Raw genomic sequence first — 19,946 nt, 5'->3', positions numbered from 1 at the left:
TTGCGCCCGATAGCCTCCGATACAGCGTGATGATGATCCACCGTGCACCGTGTGAGCAACAAGTTCAATATAAGGCGCGACGTAGAATGCAATTGTTAATGCCTTGAAAATTCACAGTCCGAGTCATCATATGGTCTTGGATGAAGGTGCATGGGTCAAGGAGTTACCGGAGGGTGGGTCTGAGTTACTATGCAAGGCCGGATGCTCTGTGCTATGCGCCTCTGGTTTCACGATGGTAGTCTTCCTGCTGCGTTGGATTATTGCATACGGTGTTGGACTGCCGTAACATTCAGCGTTTCTTCAGTGTATCTGTTGGATCTTGGCGTTACCGTGTAGTGTGGATCGTGAGCGCCTCGACTATATGGGCCTGTGACCTCGCGGTTGCCAGTCTGTGTGCTGTGTGGACGGCCCGGGGGGGGGTCTTTAATGAAATGGAAAATAATGAATTTTTGGGAGTTACTAGCCATGCGAAGAAAGAATAGGAAAGTCGATAAAACTGTTCATCTCATACACACTCGCGCGCACGTGCGTGTCCGCACACACGCACGCACAAACGCACACCCAGACACATATATAGATGCTTACACAGAATGCGACATGCACCCAATCCTACGTTTGTCTATACGTAAAGCCGGTACCACGGCCGTGACGTGGAATCATTACCATAGTACCATAGTTACCGATCGGAATTCCCAAGTACAGACGGATCGCGACTCCGACAAAGAAAGACCCGAGCAAACATCTCAAATCTCAACGCCTAAACTCACAATGAAGAATTTAGAGCTTGCTTAGCGTGGTTTCACGTGGTGTATCAAGTATCATCATGCGCTTTCATGACAGTCCTCGCGGCGGAGCAAAACGCCACGTTTTCAGACGTAACGCGACCTTCTACTGCGTGGTGTGAAATAAAAATCGCCGGAACTTTAAAAATTTGGCGAACTTCAGAGTTCGCAATGTAGGGTAGCGAGTGGGGTGCATTCCGAGTTAACTAGGTAAAAATATGCCATCAATTTAACTCGAAGTTTTGCCATTCTTGCGTACCGGTTCATATAAATTCTCGAATCACGAAAGATTTATCAGGTATTTACCGGTTCCTAGAACAATTAAAATGCCGCGTCTCGAAAATAACTGTTCCTCCTCCGCAATTTATGAAGTGACGGTGGCAGGCTTATTTTGCATATTTGTTAGACGCCCCAGTGTACATCATCTTAGCGCTCTTGTCTATGGTTTTTTTTACCCGTGATGAACCCGCAAGAAAGAAACCCGGAGAGTCTTACCATGTCTTAGCATCGAAGCAAACGTAACGATAAAAAATAGCAGAAAAGAAGTTCACGTGTATCGGCGATACACGTGCCACTTGAAATTAGTATAAATGCAAAAATAACGTCGTGGCATCGGCGAAGATTTTAGGTTTGGGTTTACGGATATTATTTTGCTGTTTTGCGAGACAGTGCTTGCTTTTTATGTAGCTGTTAAGTCATATATTTTATGTCCTGTAAATTAACAAATGCGCACTGCTGCCTATTGCAATGTGCTTTAATAGACAAACGCAACTCACCTCGTCTACCCATAATGTGCATACATAGGCTCACACCTCTATTTACATACGCTGGCCTGACATGACCTCTCATCCACTGATATGTACCCCCCCTCATCTACACTGGATGTACTGGCATTTGTGCACACGCAATCCATTGCTGACATTTCTCCGAACATAATTTCTTTATAACTCATCTATACATATCATTAAATAAGTGACGCGCATCGGTTAAAACGATCAATATTATATATATAGGTGAAATAAATAGGGCGCATTCAGTCGTACGTAGAAGCAACCAACCAGAATGACACCGAAACACACTTCTCGGCTTTTGGCCGCTGTCAGCCCACTTCATTCCCACTGGCCCGACTGAGAGTGTGAGCTGACACATCATAGGTTGTCGCGGGTGTATTGTGGACAGCGCGATTCGACTGCACAATGTACCTCACCGACCGGAAACTCGCTGACATGGATAACCACCTAGTGTGGAATGGGCATGGGAGGGAGATGGCAGCCGCCATGCACCCTACACACTTTCATCCTTAATTTCTTTATACTACAGTGGAAGCGCTATACTACAGCGCTCTGTGGCAGTCAATCTCCGCGTGTCATTGTGGAGAGGTTGTGATATGTGGTATTTCCATTAGAAGGATCAGTGCAGGGGGAGAGCAAACACAGGTAATGCGGTTGTGGGAGACCGGTCAGGCATCGACATCAGGTAGGGTATTGTGCGCAGCTATATCAACTTTCTCTTTTATTCGCATCGCAATACATCCGCTGAAACGAGTTCGTGTGCTGATCGTCGTTAGCTGTGGATGTTGATGTTATATGAAAACCGAGCGAATATATACACGTATGCCCTATACATGTATCTGAGAGAATTCGGCCAGAAACACTATGTCCGGGGTACCCTGCAAGCTAGGGCGTTGTACCATCTTTTACAAGAGCCATAGCAATAGACTTTTATCTCATACATCTACACAGGGGTACCCCGCTCCATTTTAAATACGTTTTTGAATCAAAATATCAGTTATTTAATGAGTTACTGCGCATGCGCGGACCCGCATTTTAGTCTGTGCAAGAAATGAAAAATTCTAGAATATTTTCTAATGTGGCAGGTTGTCAAATCCTGGGTTGCATATGCCCAGTATCTGTTAAAGTGACGATTTTTGCGGCGAATATATACACGTACATGTATCTGAGAGAACTCTGCCAGAACCACTATGTCCGGGGTACCCTGCAAGCTAGGGCATTGTACCATCTTTTACAACGGCCATATCAATAGACTTTCATCCCATAAATCTACACAGGGGTACCCCCGCTCCATTTTAAATACGGTTTTGAATTAAAATGTCAGTTATTTAGTGAGTTGCGGCGCATGCGCGGACCCGCATTTTAGTCTGTGCAACAAATATAAAATTCTAGAATATTTTCTAATGTGGCAGGTTGTCATATGCTGGGTTGCATATGCCCAGTATCTGTTAACACTAACTTAACGATAACGTTAACCTAACCTTCCCTAACGACTTAACCTAACCTAACCTAACCTAACCTAACCTAACCTAACCTAACCTAACCTAACCTAACCTAACCTAACCTAACCTAACCTAACCTAACCTAACCTATAACCTAACCTAACCTAACCTAACCTAACCTAACCTAACCTAACCTAACCTAACCTAACCTAACCTAACCTAACCTAACCTAACCTAACCTAACTTAACCTAACCTAACCTAACCTAACCTAACCTAACCTAACCTAACCTAACCTAACCTAACCTAACTTAACCTAACCTAACCTAACCTAACAACCTAACGATAACCTAACCTAACACACTACCCCATAAGGATAACCTAACACGCTACCCCTAAGGATAACCTAACACACTACCCCATAAGGATAACCTAACACACTACCCCTAAGGATAACCTAACACGCTAACCTAAAACGCTAAGACTGACACGCTAACCCCAACGCTACCCTACGACATATCCCTACACTACCCCTACTTTTGAGACGGCCATGTGGAAGATAGGTCCGCGCCAATTTATTGTGTCTGTACCTAACATGTTTTAGCGTCGTTAAATAAAGTTCTTACTTACTTACTTACTACAGTTACCCCTAACCCACACTTACCCGTATCGCTATCCCAACCCTACCCCTAACACTATCCTACCCCTACCCCTACCCCTAACCCTAACCCTAACCCTAACCCTAATCATAACCATAACCTTAAGCCTAACCCTAACTTTGGCCCCAACGTTAACCCTTACGCTAAACTTATCCACACACGCTAATCCTAACGCTAACCTTAACCCTAACCAAAATGCTATCCCCATACGCTACCCCTAACCCAGCCCCTAACAGTACTCCACCCTTAACGCTGGCCCGACTCTACCCCTAGTGCTAACCTTAATGCTCTCTCTAACGCTAACCCCAACGTTAAAACTACTTTACCCTCTCTCTACATAAGCCGCACTGTCACTGTATTCGGATGCGGATCCGACTGCAGGTATGAACGTAGACATCTACGACATAGGTAAACATTAGGCCTTGCAGCGACAAGCTTTCTGTACCACTGTGAATCTCATGTTGCGAAGATGGGTGTGCTGATCCGACAAGGTTGCGATAAATTTTGACAATGTAAGAACGCAAATAATGAATAAACCACAATGGACTGATGGAAACCGAACGATAGCCATTGTGCGCTCGCTTTTGAGATGAACATATAATAAGGACGTTAATGAGCTTGACAATTGCATGAAATGATTATCTTACCTTTGTCTCTAAGTGGGAGGTTACAGTTCTCTGCCACGCGTGTGAAAATGACCGTTATTATATATCGAAACTGATTATCCCACTCAGAGAGGCCTCAGATAAAATTGAAAAGTCAAGCTGCGCTCTAGAAATGAGGGCGATAGAGAAAATGACTATTTTTCCAATTCAAGGGTAATTGCATGTGGAAGATCGAGAGGAAATGAAATCACAGTGTGCGATATGATTGTGAGTCATTGTGGACAGCTACGCACTATTCTCCAACGCTATTCTATTGGAAGATCATTGCATGATCTGTGATGTAAAGAGAAACGCGTCCTCCAAAAAGTAACTTCCCACATTGATGTATCTCCCACCCATTGTTAGTCACGCTGTTTTTTAATTAAGTTCGTAATTCATTCGAAACGCCTTCGTAATTTTTTTGCCTACGCCGTGATATGTTGCACCGAATTTTACCGGAGACGTACTGTAAAATCGCAATAGACGGCTTATTCCTAGCATGGCGTTTCGTAGTTGCTAACGCGACAGTTCATGAGAGATTTACGTTCTTATTTTGGTTTCCGTAAGACGGCAGTCCCGCCATTAACTGTTCGTTTTTGCGTGAGCCGCGTTTTCCGGTAATTATTTCACAATTACTGACATCGTGCTATGGTTTTCGTAGCAGCTTAAGCATCGCGTTGGGTGTTTTAGTAGTGATATCTTTTTTATTTAAAAGTTGTTAATCTGGGAGTAGCTGAGGCATCGTGGGCGGGATGTGGAGATAAATTCTCGCCTCGTATGATAGTGTCGGTTTCGGTACATTTCGACATTCTCAATTCTCACATCATTGGCATTTTGCCATATTTAAGGTAGTCTCAACTTACCGGAGATGTTACAGTGAACTCGTTGTTTGCGCATGCGCGCTGGTTGTTCTTCACCCGTATGTTGTTCACATACATGTTGTTCCCATGTCTGTTGTTCACCTATACGTTGTTCACCCTGAAACATGGTTTGCGTGGTGATGAAGCCAGTCAGACATCGCTTACGCGAATTACTGTTTACGGTTATTTCACCTTTCCTAGCACCTAGTGATCAGGCCAATGTCGTGAAATAAGTGCTGAGTGAAAGAAAACATTTTCTTCTTTGTTGCAAACATAACGCAGTCATAGACAAATAATTAACGAGCAAAAAAACTTCGAACCAGAAAAAAATCGCCATCAATTTGATTTCGACGGGTTAGTGTGTAAAACCTACGAAAGCCAAGAAATCCATTCAGTGTGATCATATCAGCAATGAGAAGCTACGAGTGACAACCAGTCGTTTACTGCAAATCACCAAACATAACAATCTATTATTTATATCATCGTAATCTTGCAATATTGCAGCGACGTTGTGTGGACAACTGCTGGGAGGCTTTGTCAAAATAAATCATATTAAACAGTAAACAGTAGGTTTAACATATAGCATTTTTATCGTATATACAATTGTCATGTTTGTTTATCGTTTTATTATCTCCGAACCTAAATCCAACCGAAATCATGAATGTTATATTCTATTGACCACTATATTGCGTTCAGACCAAGATTAAAGCAGCCTCCGGCCACCGTGCTCCGTGGCCAACTAATTATATTTGACCATTGATTAGATTAATTGAGCCGCTGATTGATTAGGATTATTGTGCAGATTCTCAGCGGTAAAGGAAGCCATGGGAAGCAGCTCGTGAGATCGCAGCATCATAGCGTGGATGACGGCCACAGAGGTAGACTTTCTCCACGTATTCCCTTATAGTCTGATCATGTTTAGTTCATGCTTGATTGCACTGCACGATGCATGATTGTGATAGATGGATTGGTCCCGTGTGTGGTAGTTAATGTCATAATGTGAGTGATGCTGCTCTATCGCAGCCTCCTCCGCATCCTCCTCCTTATTTATCTCCTCCCCCTGCTTCTCTATCTCCACCTCCTCCTCCTCCTCCTCTTCCTCCTCCTCCTCCACCTCCTCCTCCACCACCACCACCTCCTCCTCCTCCTCCTCCTCCTCCACTTCCTCCTCTATCTCCTCCCCCTGCTTCTCTATCTCCTCCTCTCTCCTCTCCTCCTCTCTCCTCTCCTCTGCGCTCACACCACTCTCTCGCTCTTCCACCTCTACTCCCTCCTTAACCGTTTTCCTCCTCCTCCACTTCTCATCTAATCGTTTTTGCTCTCTCCTCCTCCTCCTCAACTCCTTCCTCCTTCTCACCTCAGCCCCTCTCCGTCTCTCTCTCCTCCTCCTTCGCCACCTCCCCTTCTCCCTCTATCTGCTCTCTCCTCTTCCTCCTCCTCCTCCTTCTCCTCCTCCTCCTCCTCCTCACCCTCTTCTCCTAATAATCATCTCCCTTCTCCTCCTCCTCCTCCTCCTCCTCCCCCTTCCCCTCCTCCCACGCCTCTCTTCACGTGGCCTTATAGTCGCCTCACCCATCGATGTCTGCTGACACTTGGCTGTCCTGTCAACCCCCGGGGATCCACACTTCATTAAGCTGCGCTTTGTGATTACTAAATGGGGACAGGCATCCCAGCATATGGTACGGCCCTAATGCAGCTGTCCCACGGAACATTTTAATTTTTCCTGGATTACTTTATTGATTCTGACGGACGTTGGGGGGAGGGAGGCGGCGTCATTGGCGACGTCGCTGCGTTAGTGCATCAGTGCGTGCATGTGTCCGGCGCATGGCCCACACTGCATGATGATGTCATAAAGCTGGTGCATTTTTAATGGGATGATTACGACCGTGGACACCTGCCCAAGAAACATCCGCTGACGTAGAAAGCGTGATCGATATATACAAACAAATGCGCTGCTCAGCTGATGTTTATATATTTCCGTCACCGCATTACCTTGCATCACGAGGAGCGTCTACCGGGGGACTTAACCGTGTGTGGTCACGCGACGTCTACTGTGCACGCGTGACAGTTTCCGGACGGGCATCGCGTGACACTGCTGTGACACTGTCACCCGTGACACGCGACACGCGACCGACGTCACCGGCGACGTGTGTGACTGCTCGCTGCGTGTTCTAATTGATGTGTCACCATCACGCACGAAGCGGAAGTGTGTACGAACCCGTAGAGTTGACATGTCTCGCATGCTGTAGGTAGATTAGCTACGAATAGCAAGCGCCATGATTGCTCGCGCGCACAACGATGACAGACGTAGTGGCAGGGTAGATGCGCGGGGTGTGTGTGCAGAGACATGATCACACACGCAGCAACACTTCCGTGTGTGTGACGAAGAGTGCTAGTTGTCACATCGACACGGCGCATGCACGGTCGAGTCCGCATGTCACAGTGATTTCTCCTTCAAGCGCGTGGCTTTCACTCACGAAGCCATGAAGCTGTGAAACGTGGAGGAAATGTTGAGCGGACATTTTATGGTTCACAGAGAGAGTGATAAAAAATCGGGACATAGTCGAATGACTATTCAGATTCTGCTAAGTGGTTATGAGAGAATTTTATTGATCTTGGCCATGCATAGGCGACAGGGTGTCTCCGTGTTTACCCCAAGCTGTGAATTATTTCCTGTCATACATATGCATATTTTGCCCAACTGCATAAGTTGTTCCTGCGTTGATTCTATCTCTCGTTGCAATCCTATTCTGCGATAGAGGGGTGTGTCTCACTGTAGCGGGATATAAGTGCAGAGAAGGAGCGATGTTCAAGTGATTTATGGTACATCTTGAAGTTGCGGACGTTTCAGAAACATTTGGTCGTCGTGGCGGTAAAGTGGATTTTAACAGCCAAACGTGATGGATGCGTGGATGTGCGTTAAGATCTTGATGCACACGTATGCATACACTCCACACACGCACGCATGCGCACGGACGCGCGCACGCACACACACAACACACCACACACACACACACACACACACATGCACACATGCACACATACACACACATGCATACACATATACACACACGCACACACACGCACACACACATGTATATATATATATCGAGTTATTTGCTTATAATGGCAATCCATTCACGCGCAAGCCAGATTCCATTCGCAGTGTCCATATTTACCATCCGGGATTAACCTATACGTCATTTATTTGAGCGCTAACTTTATCGCGCGCGGGAGGCTGTGGGGATGATCACAGTACGCGTTTGTAGTGAAAGGATTACATGAGGTCAATGCATGGCGGGCCGGTGAATGAAAGCTCAGCTAACGTCCAACACAGTGACGTATTGTTGAGAGGTGTTCAGTTCGCGGGTTTTGCGCACCGAGTTGTGTGTGAAGACACCGCGTGGTAAATGCGCGCGGTAATGCACGCCGCGTGCGTAGCCCGTGAGTCAACACGGATAACGCGGGGTTGACTTTCTATTGCTCAGGACAGTCCTACCGTAATACCATCCCCAATTACACATGAGTTCTCGCGCACTGCTTCACAGTATACGCGGCCTGTGACTTACTGGAAGATATCCGAGCAATATGTATAACACTCGTGCCACTCTCGTGCGGTTTTCATCCGTGCCACAAGAGCATCTACAGTAGCTGTTCCGACATAATTGGCCGGCAACAGGTACATTAAATGTTTTAACCCGACTCGTATTGAGGACAGGAAACGCACGATACGCTTGCGTACTCAGGGCTAGCAGGCGATAGTCACGGCTCAGCGTTCTAGCATCGTTGCAAGAGCGTTATCTCTCTGATTTGCGCTGCCATTTTCAATACAACTAGTTCTCATCGTCATTCGCTTTGTCTTATCGAGCCAGTGACGCTATCGATCTCGAATATAGATGGTACAATGCAGAACGCAACCAACGATAGCGTACGTCGAACGCGATGCGCTATATTGTTCAGGACAGAGACTGATAGAGGGGATTGCACTCTGTGACTCGAACAGCTTATGTAACGCATTATAAACTGTAAAAGAAGTACATGTTAACTGCGGGTGCATGCGTGCGTAAGAGCCAGGTGATTTTCATCGTCGCAAGCCACGTATATTATCGCCCCACCCCCATCTAAGCCAGGTAAATAATTGTTGCATGCCCCCGCCAGGTGTTGCTGGTCAGTGAGGCATCCCTCAGCGCACTTACGGATCAGCTACCGGCAGGTGCCAGGTAAGAGGTAGCTGTGGCCGATGCCGCCCTGTGTTAATGACCGCACGCTAACACAGGCGCTTGCTCATCTGGGAGTAGCACTCGAACCAAACACACACTCGCGGACCTGTGTGTATACGTGCATGTGTGAGCAGTGCCGGATAGCCTGCGTGGAAATGCAGCGAGAGGTGGGCGTTGAAGGGTGAGTGATCGATAGAGCACGAGGAGGTGATTTTATTGTCAAAATCTGCCGATGTAGAGGATCAATCTTATTTAACAGTTTTTCGCACATTCCATCGTACCGTTACCACGGAGAATTCACCGAATGAAATTCGGGAAACGCCAGTCAAGCTACATACTGGTAAACAATCACCACGCGTTCGCATTCTGACAGTCAAACTAGCACAGTTCCAAATTTCATATTCTAAAGTTGTTTAAAATACGCTTCGTTGGTATCCTATAAGACCAACCTTCATGATTTCCTAGTTAGCACGACGTAGTTAGATTAACATCGTGTTTTCCTTAATAATATTGTTTTTGACATGACATATATGCTATACTGATTATATATTATGCTTACACTAAGTATGCCGGATTGTATACACCTAATTACCATGTTGCTTCTAATCGATGTGGTCGGTTAATTACTTCAAGCAAGAAATTATTTAGGGTGACCTGTAGCCGAGTATTCTCTAGTGAGGCATTGGCGCGGCTGGATATATTAGTTTACTGTGTTACATCCAACATCATTCAGTTATATACTCAGCACTACAGCAAGCCCTTCCCAGTTTCTATGAAGGCTGTAACACATGGTCTGCCAGTTTGCTGGTTAGTATTCCACTCCTTACACCCTGCCACATATCGCTTGTGAGTTTTCTCTATTCCGTCTATATTCTGTAAGAACGGTGTTTCAATGCGAGGATGAAATTTGGAAGATATCTTTTCTGGAGATCTTCTAGAAAGTTACCGCGTATAATCAGGACCCAATTACAGCAACGCCTGCTTTGTTATATCACGCATTATATTGGAACTAAACGTAATAAACGCGTGTCAGGTCTTCTGCTAGAAAGGTCACGCAATCGTCCTAATGACTTTTTATTCGTGTGTTCTCTGCGAAGTCTCCGTGGGCTGCGGGTGGGGGACACTTGCTTGAGAAATAGATTGCCATATATATACGGGATGATGGCGAGAGACAAGCAGCAAGCGGCTTACGTACTAAGAAGTATGCGCATGCCCGAGTTCGTATGACGCCGTATATATCTGCAGATAATAACCGACGTTTTGACGAATGCTTATTGAGTAAAAGATACATCTGTCATGCTAGGCAATCATCGGATATTAACGCATCAAAACGTCGCCATCGGCAAGCGAGAATTGGAGACAGGATTTTATCAAGAGCTCTTGATTTTATTAAGCTGCACGCTCATAATTATTACTGATTATTTAGTTTAAATTTAAACGTACAAGTCAACGTAACGTGTTTGTGTGACAAAGCACTGAAATATTTAAAACTGGCAATACATGCTGTACGTAACATTTATTCTCTTATTCACTTTGCATCTTTATTACATTGATGTGATCGTGTGTGGCTCCCATATAGTTCCTCCACGTCCCTTTCCTCATGTTTATGAGTCTGTACGTGGCTCATATAAACCATCAATGTCTCATGTACACCCTGATTCGCTTCGTCATGGTCTCTTCAGATAAGATTCGCTATCTCCCACATTCGCCCATGGCTTTTCAAGCCTGACAATCTGTCGCCCTATAGCTACCTTTTAATTTCTCATAAAAAGGCATGTCGTATTAAAAATCCCATGAATTATTTCCAGCAGTAATTTTTTTCCGCATGAAAAATTGATGAGTGATTTTTACAAGGTACCGCAGACGGTAATTGGTTCATTAGGCCTTCATGATATGTAATATTAGCTATAAAGTCTTCTACCATCTATGATTTTGTTCGGATAGTGTATAGTGCTTGTTATCACTATAATGACGCAATACACATATTTGACGAGCGCACGTACAAAGTACAATAGGATGTCACGTTCATGTTAGGTTAAAACCGGATGTTACTGGTGCCAGGTTTTTTCTCTTGACCTTTACAACATTTGTTAAACTGTTATAATTTATTTGTTTAACTGTTATATCATATTTGTTTATCTAAGTAATATGTATGTAAATATGTTAAATAGATAGGGCTGCATTGATAATCAAGTTCACACAGGTTTTACAGTTGAGCGTTTGTTCTTGATTTAGTATTTGCAATTGGATAATTGCATGATTTCATGATATAAAATAGGCAAGCAAAATAGTTTGCTTAACTAAAGAGAAGCAAAGTTAGCACAGGAAATTGCGAGATTAAATGTCAAAGGCAATTCTCATAACAGTTAGTGTAGCTCTAGAACTATATTATAGCTCTTCGCTCTGCCACAGGGAGGAAGGGAAGGGATGTGCTGAAGGAGCGAAGGGTTATAGTTCTAGAGCTAGGTTTAGTGCAGCATTCTATTGGTGGTAGTTCACTCGATTATCTGCAATGCAACGATGTGATACTCGTAATTATGTCTCTGCTTAATCATATTAGTAACAATTAAGTGTAATCATAATAGACCGTGGGCCGAGCATCCAAAATGTGTCTAGATTTTAACTTTCGTGACCCACCTCTGGTAGCTACATGAATCTTTGCATAGAATTAGGTATGAAAATCACCAAGAAAGAATTCATAACTCGTCAGAACAAAAGGTTGCACATTAATTAGCTATGGTAATTATCAAACACTATAGCGCCATCTTATGTCCATTATTAGATAGTTGTGTATTACTCTATGGGAGTTATGAACATGATGAGTAATAATTATAGTCTGTATAGATGGGAAAATCGTACAGAAGAGTGAGTGATAGAGGCCCTACAAACATGAAGCACATACACACACACACGCCCGCGCACACACACACACATACACGCACACGCACACGCACACGCACACGCACACGCACACGCACACGCACACGCACACGCACACGCACACGCACGCACGCACGCATGTACGTGGGGGTAATCTACTCCTCGTCCGAGTCGTCTTCATCAGAATCCAACTCTCATTTTCATTTTCAACAATCATTTCATTTCAATTTTCAACTTTCATTTTGTAACAATCGAGTTTCTGCAGTCGACGCACTTGCACAGATCTGTATATGACACACCATGCTGTCGACAAGAACACCGTTCTTTGCCAGTGCCAGACGGTTTCTCACAGTTGGTTTTCTTGCAAGAACAGTAAGTTAGTTCAAGCAAGCTGCTTGGAACTGGGGCGGATCACCCCAGTCCATGTCTATAGTATCATCTATACTTTTCTACCCATGTCCATTTGGACTAGGAATATTTGAAAACTGTTCTAGACATCGCAAGTGCACAGCGACCTGGTAGGTAGATTTATGATGTGCTTTTTCAGAGAATCTTCTGTTGGTGGCAATTAAACGCGATTCTGTCAGGGTTAACGATTAGCATGATGAACAAATTGTACCTCGCTCTCACACAGTCCTGTCCATACATTTTGCAAACAAATCTTTCCATACCTTTCATCAATTCATCACTGACTGTGAATGAGAATTCACTACCCAGTGCAGTCTCTCTCATTCATTCACAGCCACAGTTCCATTAATTAGCAGCTCAGTTCAGTCACGGACTAACACAACAGTAGACCGAATAATTCTGTCCCAGATAACGTTTTATATTTTGGATGCGTTATATACTGTTATACCAGTATAACGCATCCAAAATATAAAACGTTATCTGGGACAGAATTATTCGGTCTAACACAACAATAACACGTACGTACACTGTACATGCAACCACCAATCACATGATCATGAAAACATGCCTGAAATTAGATTCATCATTTTTGTAAATAGCAATAGATTAAAAGCAATACTAATAGAGAGCCTACCTTTCAGATCCTTTGCCTTTAACAATATCATCAACATTGAAATCGGCTGATAGTGCAAGCCCCTCTCCTAGTCCCACGCCTATAACCGGCTGTGTTGTTGTTACCTCCGCCAAGGGGTTGGCAGGAGGTTATGTTTTCACCGGCGTGTGTTTGACTGTTTGTTTGTGGGTTTGTGGGTTTGTTTGTGTACAGCCATTACATTGGACGGATTGTCATAAAATTTTCAGGATAGGTCAGAAATCGCCTAACTTAGAATTGATGAGATTTTGGTGGTGATCCGGATTCAATTAATTAATTAATTAATTAATTAATTAATTGTTCAGGATAGGTCAGAAATGGGGTAACTCAGAATTGATTACATTTTGGTGGTGATCCGGATCCAATTAATTGTTTAATTAATTAATTAATAAATAAAAATTTTCACTTAATTAATTAATTTAATTTTTCACAGTGAGACAATTCAGCTGCCTTGGCGGAGGCCTGTGCTCTCCGTGTGCTCTAGTTCTACTTGTTCTACTTGTTGTAGTGCATTGACAGCAACATTGCTTTCAAGGCTTCCTTCCACAGCTATCCACTTGGCAGCACATTCCCGGAATATACTTTTTCACTAAATGGAATCACTTAATTTGCTGTGCGTATTGGTGACATGCATGAAAAATGCGGAATCCTGAAGAACTGCCATCAAAATCATCGGCAGCACGAGCATCTGACGTACATCTGAGAACAATATATACTGTATATACATTGTATATATTGTTCTCAGACCACTGATCTCTATAATATATTAACCTATATATAATAAGATTATATATTATAATCTCTAGTTATATTATAGAGATCAGTGTCTCAGACGTACATTGTACGCCGCCATGATAGCTAGTGAAGTTGTTGCGCGCGATTGGCTGATTAGCGCTCGAGCATAAATATATCAAACGCGCTGTGATTAGACAATGTTCATAAACAAGATTGTCACAATTTTGGCTGTTTTTTTTATAATGAATTATTCATGAAGATATGATTATCTTTAACTCGAGAAAAAGATAGTCCCACGCCTAGCCGGCTGTGTTGTTGTTGTTGTTGTTGTTGTTGTACTTGTTGTCGTGCCTTGACAGCGATCTTGCTTTCAGCCTCAGGGCTTCCTAGCTTCCACCACTACCCACTTGGCAACACATTCCCGGAATTTCTTTATAATTTTTTCACTAAATGGAATCACTTTGCTGTGCGTATTAGCATCTGACGTACATGTACGCCGCCATGATAGCTAGTGTGTTGTTATGCCGGCCGGGCTGCTTAGCGCTCGTACATAAATATATCAAACGCGCTGTGATTAGACAATGTTTATTTGATATATTGTCACAATTTTGGCTGTTTTCTCATGAATTATTCATGAAGATATGATATAATATATGATATGATATAATATATGATATGATATTATCTATTCTTTAACTTGGGAAAGATTAAGTTCCTCGTATTTTTCACATTTAATTTCCTCTGCCCCTCTTTCTTCTAATTGTTCACTCTTCCATCTGAGACCAATCTTACTCTTTCCATCATTCGAATCTTAACCATGAGTTACTCCCCTTTGAATACAACTAATATGAAATGTCTTTGGCTTGTCCACCACCATATGATGCCTGTTCGTAAATGCTAACGCCCTCAATTCAATTGTCAACATGGAAGTCAGTATTATATTGGGAGGTTGGACTCTCGGGAAATACAATATATATAAGGTCATGCGATGGGCGTGGGATGAATTGTGATTACTCGTCCATTCGCTGACCTAACTAAGTAAGTGTGATAGAACGCCATAGCTTGACCGTGTTAACAAGAAAATCTATTCACTAAGATTTCTGCACACATACGTACAGCCTCTCAACTAATTCCTTCATATAGTAGTAATAAATACTAAGTATAAATGTATTAAAAGATGAAATCGAAAATGTAACGTAACAAATATAAGTGGATGACGTGTAATTGAAGGTGTAATAACTACTCAGCATCCCACCCTCACACGCGACAGATTTGCACCTACACATACACGCACGCACCCGCGCCCGATCACAAGCTCGCACTCTGAGCAAATATCTCATCTGACAACCATATAATTATTCAACTATCGTCACAAGGAATTCATTCTATCTATTTCTATTCACATCGTCGTCGTTAAGCGTTCTACATGTCGTCTGTTTCTGTTATAGGCTGCTACACTGTGCTGCAGAGGAGAGGAGATAAGCTGACAGGGAGAGAGCAAGAGAGATAAAGAGAGCGAAAGAGAAAGAGAGAGAGAGAGAGAGAGAGAGCGAGAGCGAGAGAGAGAGGCTGATTGTGGAGACGGGGGTCACGGTGGGGTTTCATACAGCCATGGAGCCACTCATGACCGAGGCTCACTGCTCAACCGTATCACGAAACCTCGAGGATATAAGGTACGTGCGTTTCAATGACATTATATTAATTACTATGTACTCGTATTTAAAATAATGTTATTAATTAATGATAATATTTAATATTTCATCATTATTAATATCAATACTTAATTATCATATTAGCATATCTAGCTACGTTACTTGGCATTATGTAATATTACATTACATTATGTACCTAGTACCGCATTGCACTAAATTGCAGTTCATTATATTACGTGCATAAGTTATTATATTAATTTGTCGGTTGTTACGCGCTAACAATGCACCAGTAAATAATCAAATATCGGAGGGTCAAACGTAGAGTAGCTATAATAATTTTATAGTTTTGTGCGATTAATTCGGCGGCATGGGAACAGTATCCAGGTTATGACACTTAAGCATTAAATCAAGACAATGATGCATGTGTTTGTTTACATATATATCTGTTTACCTGCTTGATATTGCGATGAAACAGGGAGGCAATAAATTATCCGATGCGTACGTCGAACATTGTATTATTCATAATCTATTAAGTATATCTACCAAGACTTTTTATAAAGTATCTCTATGCTGGCGATGGCTCACATAAAAGGCGAATGGTCTCACTTCTTTCCGAACGAAGACCTTTGTTAGGTTTTATCTAGTTACGTTCCTACTCGAGTTTCTATTCCCAAAGAACTAATTAAATTCGCCTATTCGAATCGCCGCTGCACGCTTGTGAACGTTCGCCTCTCGAGAAACCTCAATATTTAACCAGCACATAATGCTTAGAGACGGCGATGGAAGATTAAATGACTAATTAGTACGTATTACGTAATTAGGGAGTAGAGACTCGCCTGCGATGTGCTTCTAACGTGTATTGTGTGTGTGTGCAGGGATGAGGACGTCGAGGCATCGCTGAGACTACTTGACGATGTTCTAGCGGAGTTTGACTTTGATTCGATCAGTCTTCATAGTAACGGTGAAGGCGATGAGAGTGGCGGCAAGCTGAGCAGAGCCGGAGAGACGGCCAGGGTAAGAGCCTTTATCTACGTTCAATCGCTGCACGCACGCGCGCGCGCACGCGCACGCACACGCACACGCACACGCACACGCACACGCACACGCACGCACGCACGCACGCACGCACGCACGCACACACACACACACACATTATACATATTATATATATATATATCAGGAGTAGATAATAGGGAATTATTATTTATTCCTATTATCCTATATACCCTATTATTTACTCCTGAATATTATATATATATATATATATATATATTATATATATAATATACATGCACGCATACATATATATTGATTCGAATGGCTGCGGTTTCTCGCGTTTTGCATCATCGGTGAATATCTACGTGTTTGATTTCGACATCGGTGATTTCAGCGCGCGGATATTAACTTAATTGCTATGTGCCCGCTTCGTTATCCGATCTCTATTGCTGCGTACAGTTACTGTATTGGGACCAGCCATGAGGGTGAGACACACGCACAGAAGGAGAGAGAGAGAAAGAGAGAAAGTGCGAGGGAGAGAAAAAAAAGGGAGTGAATGGGGAGACAGAGAAAGAGAAAAAGAGAGGGGGTGTGAAGCGAGCGAGAGACACAGAGACAGAGATAGATAGAAGGGAAGGAGAGCGCGCTCGGACGAGCGAGAGCGAGAGAGAGAGAGCAATCGAAAAATGAGAGAGAGAAGTGTGTGTGAGGGAGAAAGAAGCCCGCGATTGAGAGACCGGCGAGTGAGTCAACATTTCCCGAAGTCGACTCGCAGTCGCTCAGTATTTCTTTCAGGTCTTTCTCAATCGCGCGTCGTCCAATTTGGCGCACTCGCAGAAAACACGGGAGCTATACGTCGGTTTCAATTCCTCCCACATACGCCTGTCTCCCGGGAATAATAATTGAACATGCGCTCGGCGGCAAGTTTCAATATCTGCTGCTGTCGTAAAGTTCTGTCCAAATCTGTTATTCGGTGCAGCGAATCCTCAGTGCTCAGTGTTCTGCTGGCGTGCGTCTTTCATCGTGCGCTGACGTCGTGTGCGGGTCTCTCACGGGGAATGCAAAGCAGAACTCGGAATTCCATCATGGCGAACAAGCGCCTTCTGCAGCTCGATGAATCCTTCTTTACGTGCGTGTCCTCGAGACCATGTAGTTATTTTTGTAGAAGCGGATTTTAAATATCGCAGACGCTAAATAATGCATTCGAGCAATCGGGAGATTTTGGCGTTTGATTTCAATGGCTAACTTCTGCAAAACTCCCACCATCGGGTCCTTACCGACCCAAGAATGATTATTGTGCGCAGGCCCGTTACATGGGTAAGACCAAGGCCGATTTCAACCCGCATAGGCGGATACTGAGAATAATGCTGGCTAACACTGAGCGCGTGTGCGTGGTGGGTAGGGGGTTCTATAACGTCGGGTCACCATAAGGTGCACGGTTGTGGTCCACAACACGTGTAATGCACGTGGACGTAGGCGCTAATGTTTTAATGGCAGGGAGGCTTGATCGTTAGCTATGATTCAGTGCGGGTTATGACTCAGATGCGAGCCAGACCGCCGCCAGCCAGCCACGACTACAGAGGAAGCCAGCGGAGACTGCCACGTAGCGCGTGACTGGAGAGAGAAAGCCTGGTCTGTCTGGTGAACTGATTCACCTACTACCAGCTTAGCGAGTGCGCCTACTGAGATTAGGAGGTTCATATGGGTTCTCAATTCGTATAAAGTCCTGACCAGATTACTTTGGCTACACTACACATTAAATTTCCCTCGTAACTTACTCATGCATGAGAGAGATGAAGCGCGTGGGCAGGAGAAAGAATTGGAGAGAGAGAGAAACAGAGAGGGGGAAATATAAAGATGAAGAGAGAGGGAAAGAGAGACTGAGAAAGGAAAAGAGAAAAGCAGTGCAAAAAACACTGACAGAATAAAACCGATAAAGATGAAAGGTACATAAGAATATTATAAAAAGGAAGCATAAAAGTGATAGAACAGAAACGGAGATAAATGTAAGCAATTTAAGATAAAAGCATGCAGCGAACACGCGACACTCCCCCCAATAATACTGAGTACATAGGCTCTGATGACCGTGTTTAATTCCCTACCCGTTTAGCGAGTTATAGCTAGCCCACTATTGGTTATTGAAATTGACAGAAACTGAAGTACACTTGCTAAGCAAATCGTAGTCTATACATTATAACGGCGATCTGCATTTCCTGCCTCTGTCTGTCACACGGGGCTGTAGTTTGTTCCATGCCTCCGTCTGTCACTGGAAACTACAGAGTCAGTTGCCTCAATGCCTCACAAGAGGCTGCCCTGTTCGCTGATTCTGTTTTCGTAAACGTGAAATAATAAAAATGAAAAGCGTTCAGTCTCAGCTATAGGTCTGCCTGACACTTGCTTATAGCTAAACGCGTACGCTACGAAGTAAGTGAGAATGCAGTAAATCCAATGCTTTCCATAACTCTGTAATAAATCACAAATAAGCTTTCGTATGATGACTACGCATGGAAATATCAATATCAATCCTCTGTAAAAAAGATTTGATCGCGAAAGGATCTATCTGCCATTTTAATGGCACATCGCAGCTACAAAAATATCGATGGAATTCCCTTAATAGTTCATAAGACATATCGCGTGATTATAAATAATGTAAATAATCAGGTAGTGTCAGCGAGAAACATAATTATGTTGGAAGTTGACATGATTCAAATGTGTAAATTGAGTAAATTGTCTGTGTATATTTGTTCAAATTTTAGAGAAATGTGTTGACTGTCATATTGATGAGGATAATAAGAATTGTATACGCAATGCTAATAATTTATTGTTCTAAAGAGATGGCAATGTGCACATAAATGACAGTGACACGTTTTCAGATTGTGACAATCGCTTTGAAAACAACTTTAACATTCTAAAAGGTATCACTTATGTTCGATGCTAAATCCAACAAACAGAAGAAAGTACGACAAGAAGATTAGTGAAGCGAAGTAAGTTTGTGTTCACACTCGATTAGGGATTCCTTGAGGCGAAGAATTTAATGCTCATGCAGGGACCTGTTGTCAGAAACATCAGGCAGCAGGCGCGCCGGAAGCAGTTATGGATTGGGGAGGGGGCAAAGACCTAAGGGGGCTCACGATTTTTTTAAAATAAGTATTTGTAATAAGGATAAGTAATTGTAATAGAAATGGAATGCCACTATTCACTCAAGATTTGTTTTGTTCTGTTTTCTA

General features: G+C 43.3%; 1 protein-coding gene across 1 annotated transcript in view; it reads left to right on the top strand.

The window, feature by feature from the left end:
• LOC106804875 (serine/arginine repetitive matrix protein 1-like) overlaps positions 1-19,946 on the top strand; it is a 70,492-nt gene that overhangs the window by 15,208 nt on the left and 35,338 nt on the right. The window contains exons 2-3 of the mRNA XM_014806244.1: positions 15,520-15,744; positions 16,599-16,737. Of these exons, the coding sequence (XP_014661730.1) occupies positions 15,683-15,744; positions 16,599-16,737 (201 nt within the window). The 5' untranslated portion in view covers positions 15,520-15,682. The remainder of the gene's footprint in view (positions 1-15,519; positions 15,745-16,598; positions 16,738-19,946) is intronic.

The sequence above is a fragment of the Priapulus caudatus genome, unplaced genomic scaffold (genome assembly GCF_000485595.1).
Source record: "Priapulus caudatus unplaced genomic scaffold, Priapulus_caudatus-5.0.1 Scaffold91, whole genome shotgun sequence".
In the NCBI taxonomy this organism is placed as follows: domain Eukaryota; kingdom Metazoa; phylum Priapulida; class Priapulimorpha; order Priapulimorphida; family Priapulidae; genus Priapulus; species Priapulus caudatus.
The sequence above is the reverse complement of the archived record's forward strand: the minus strand, read 5'-3'. Positions and strand labels throughout refer to the sequence as shown.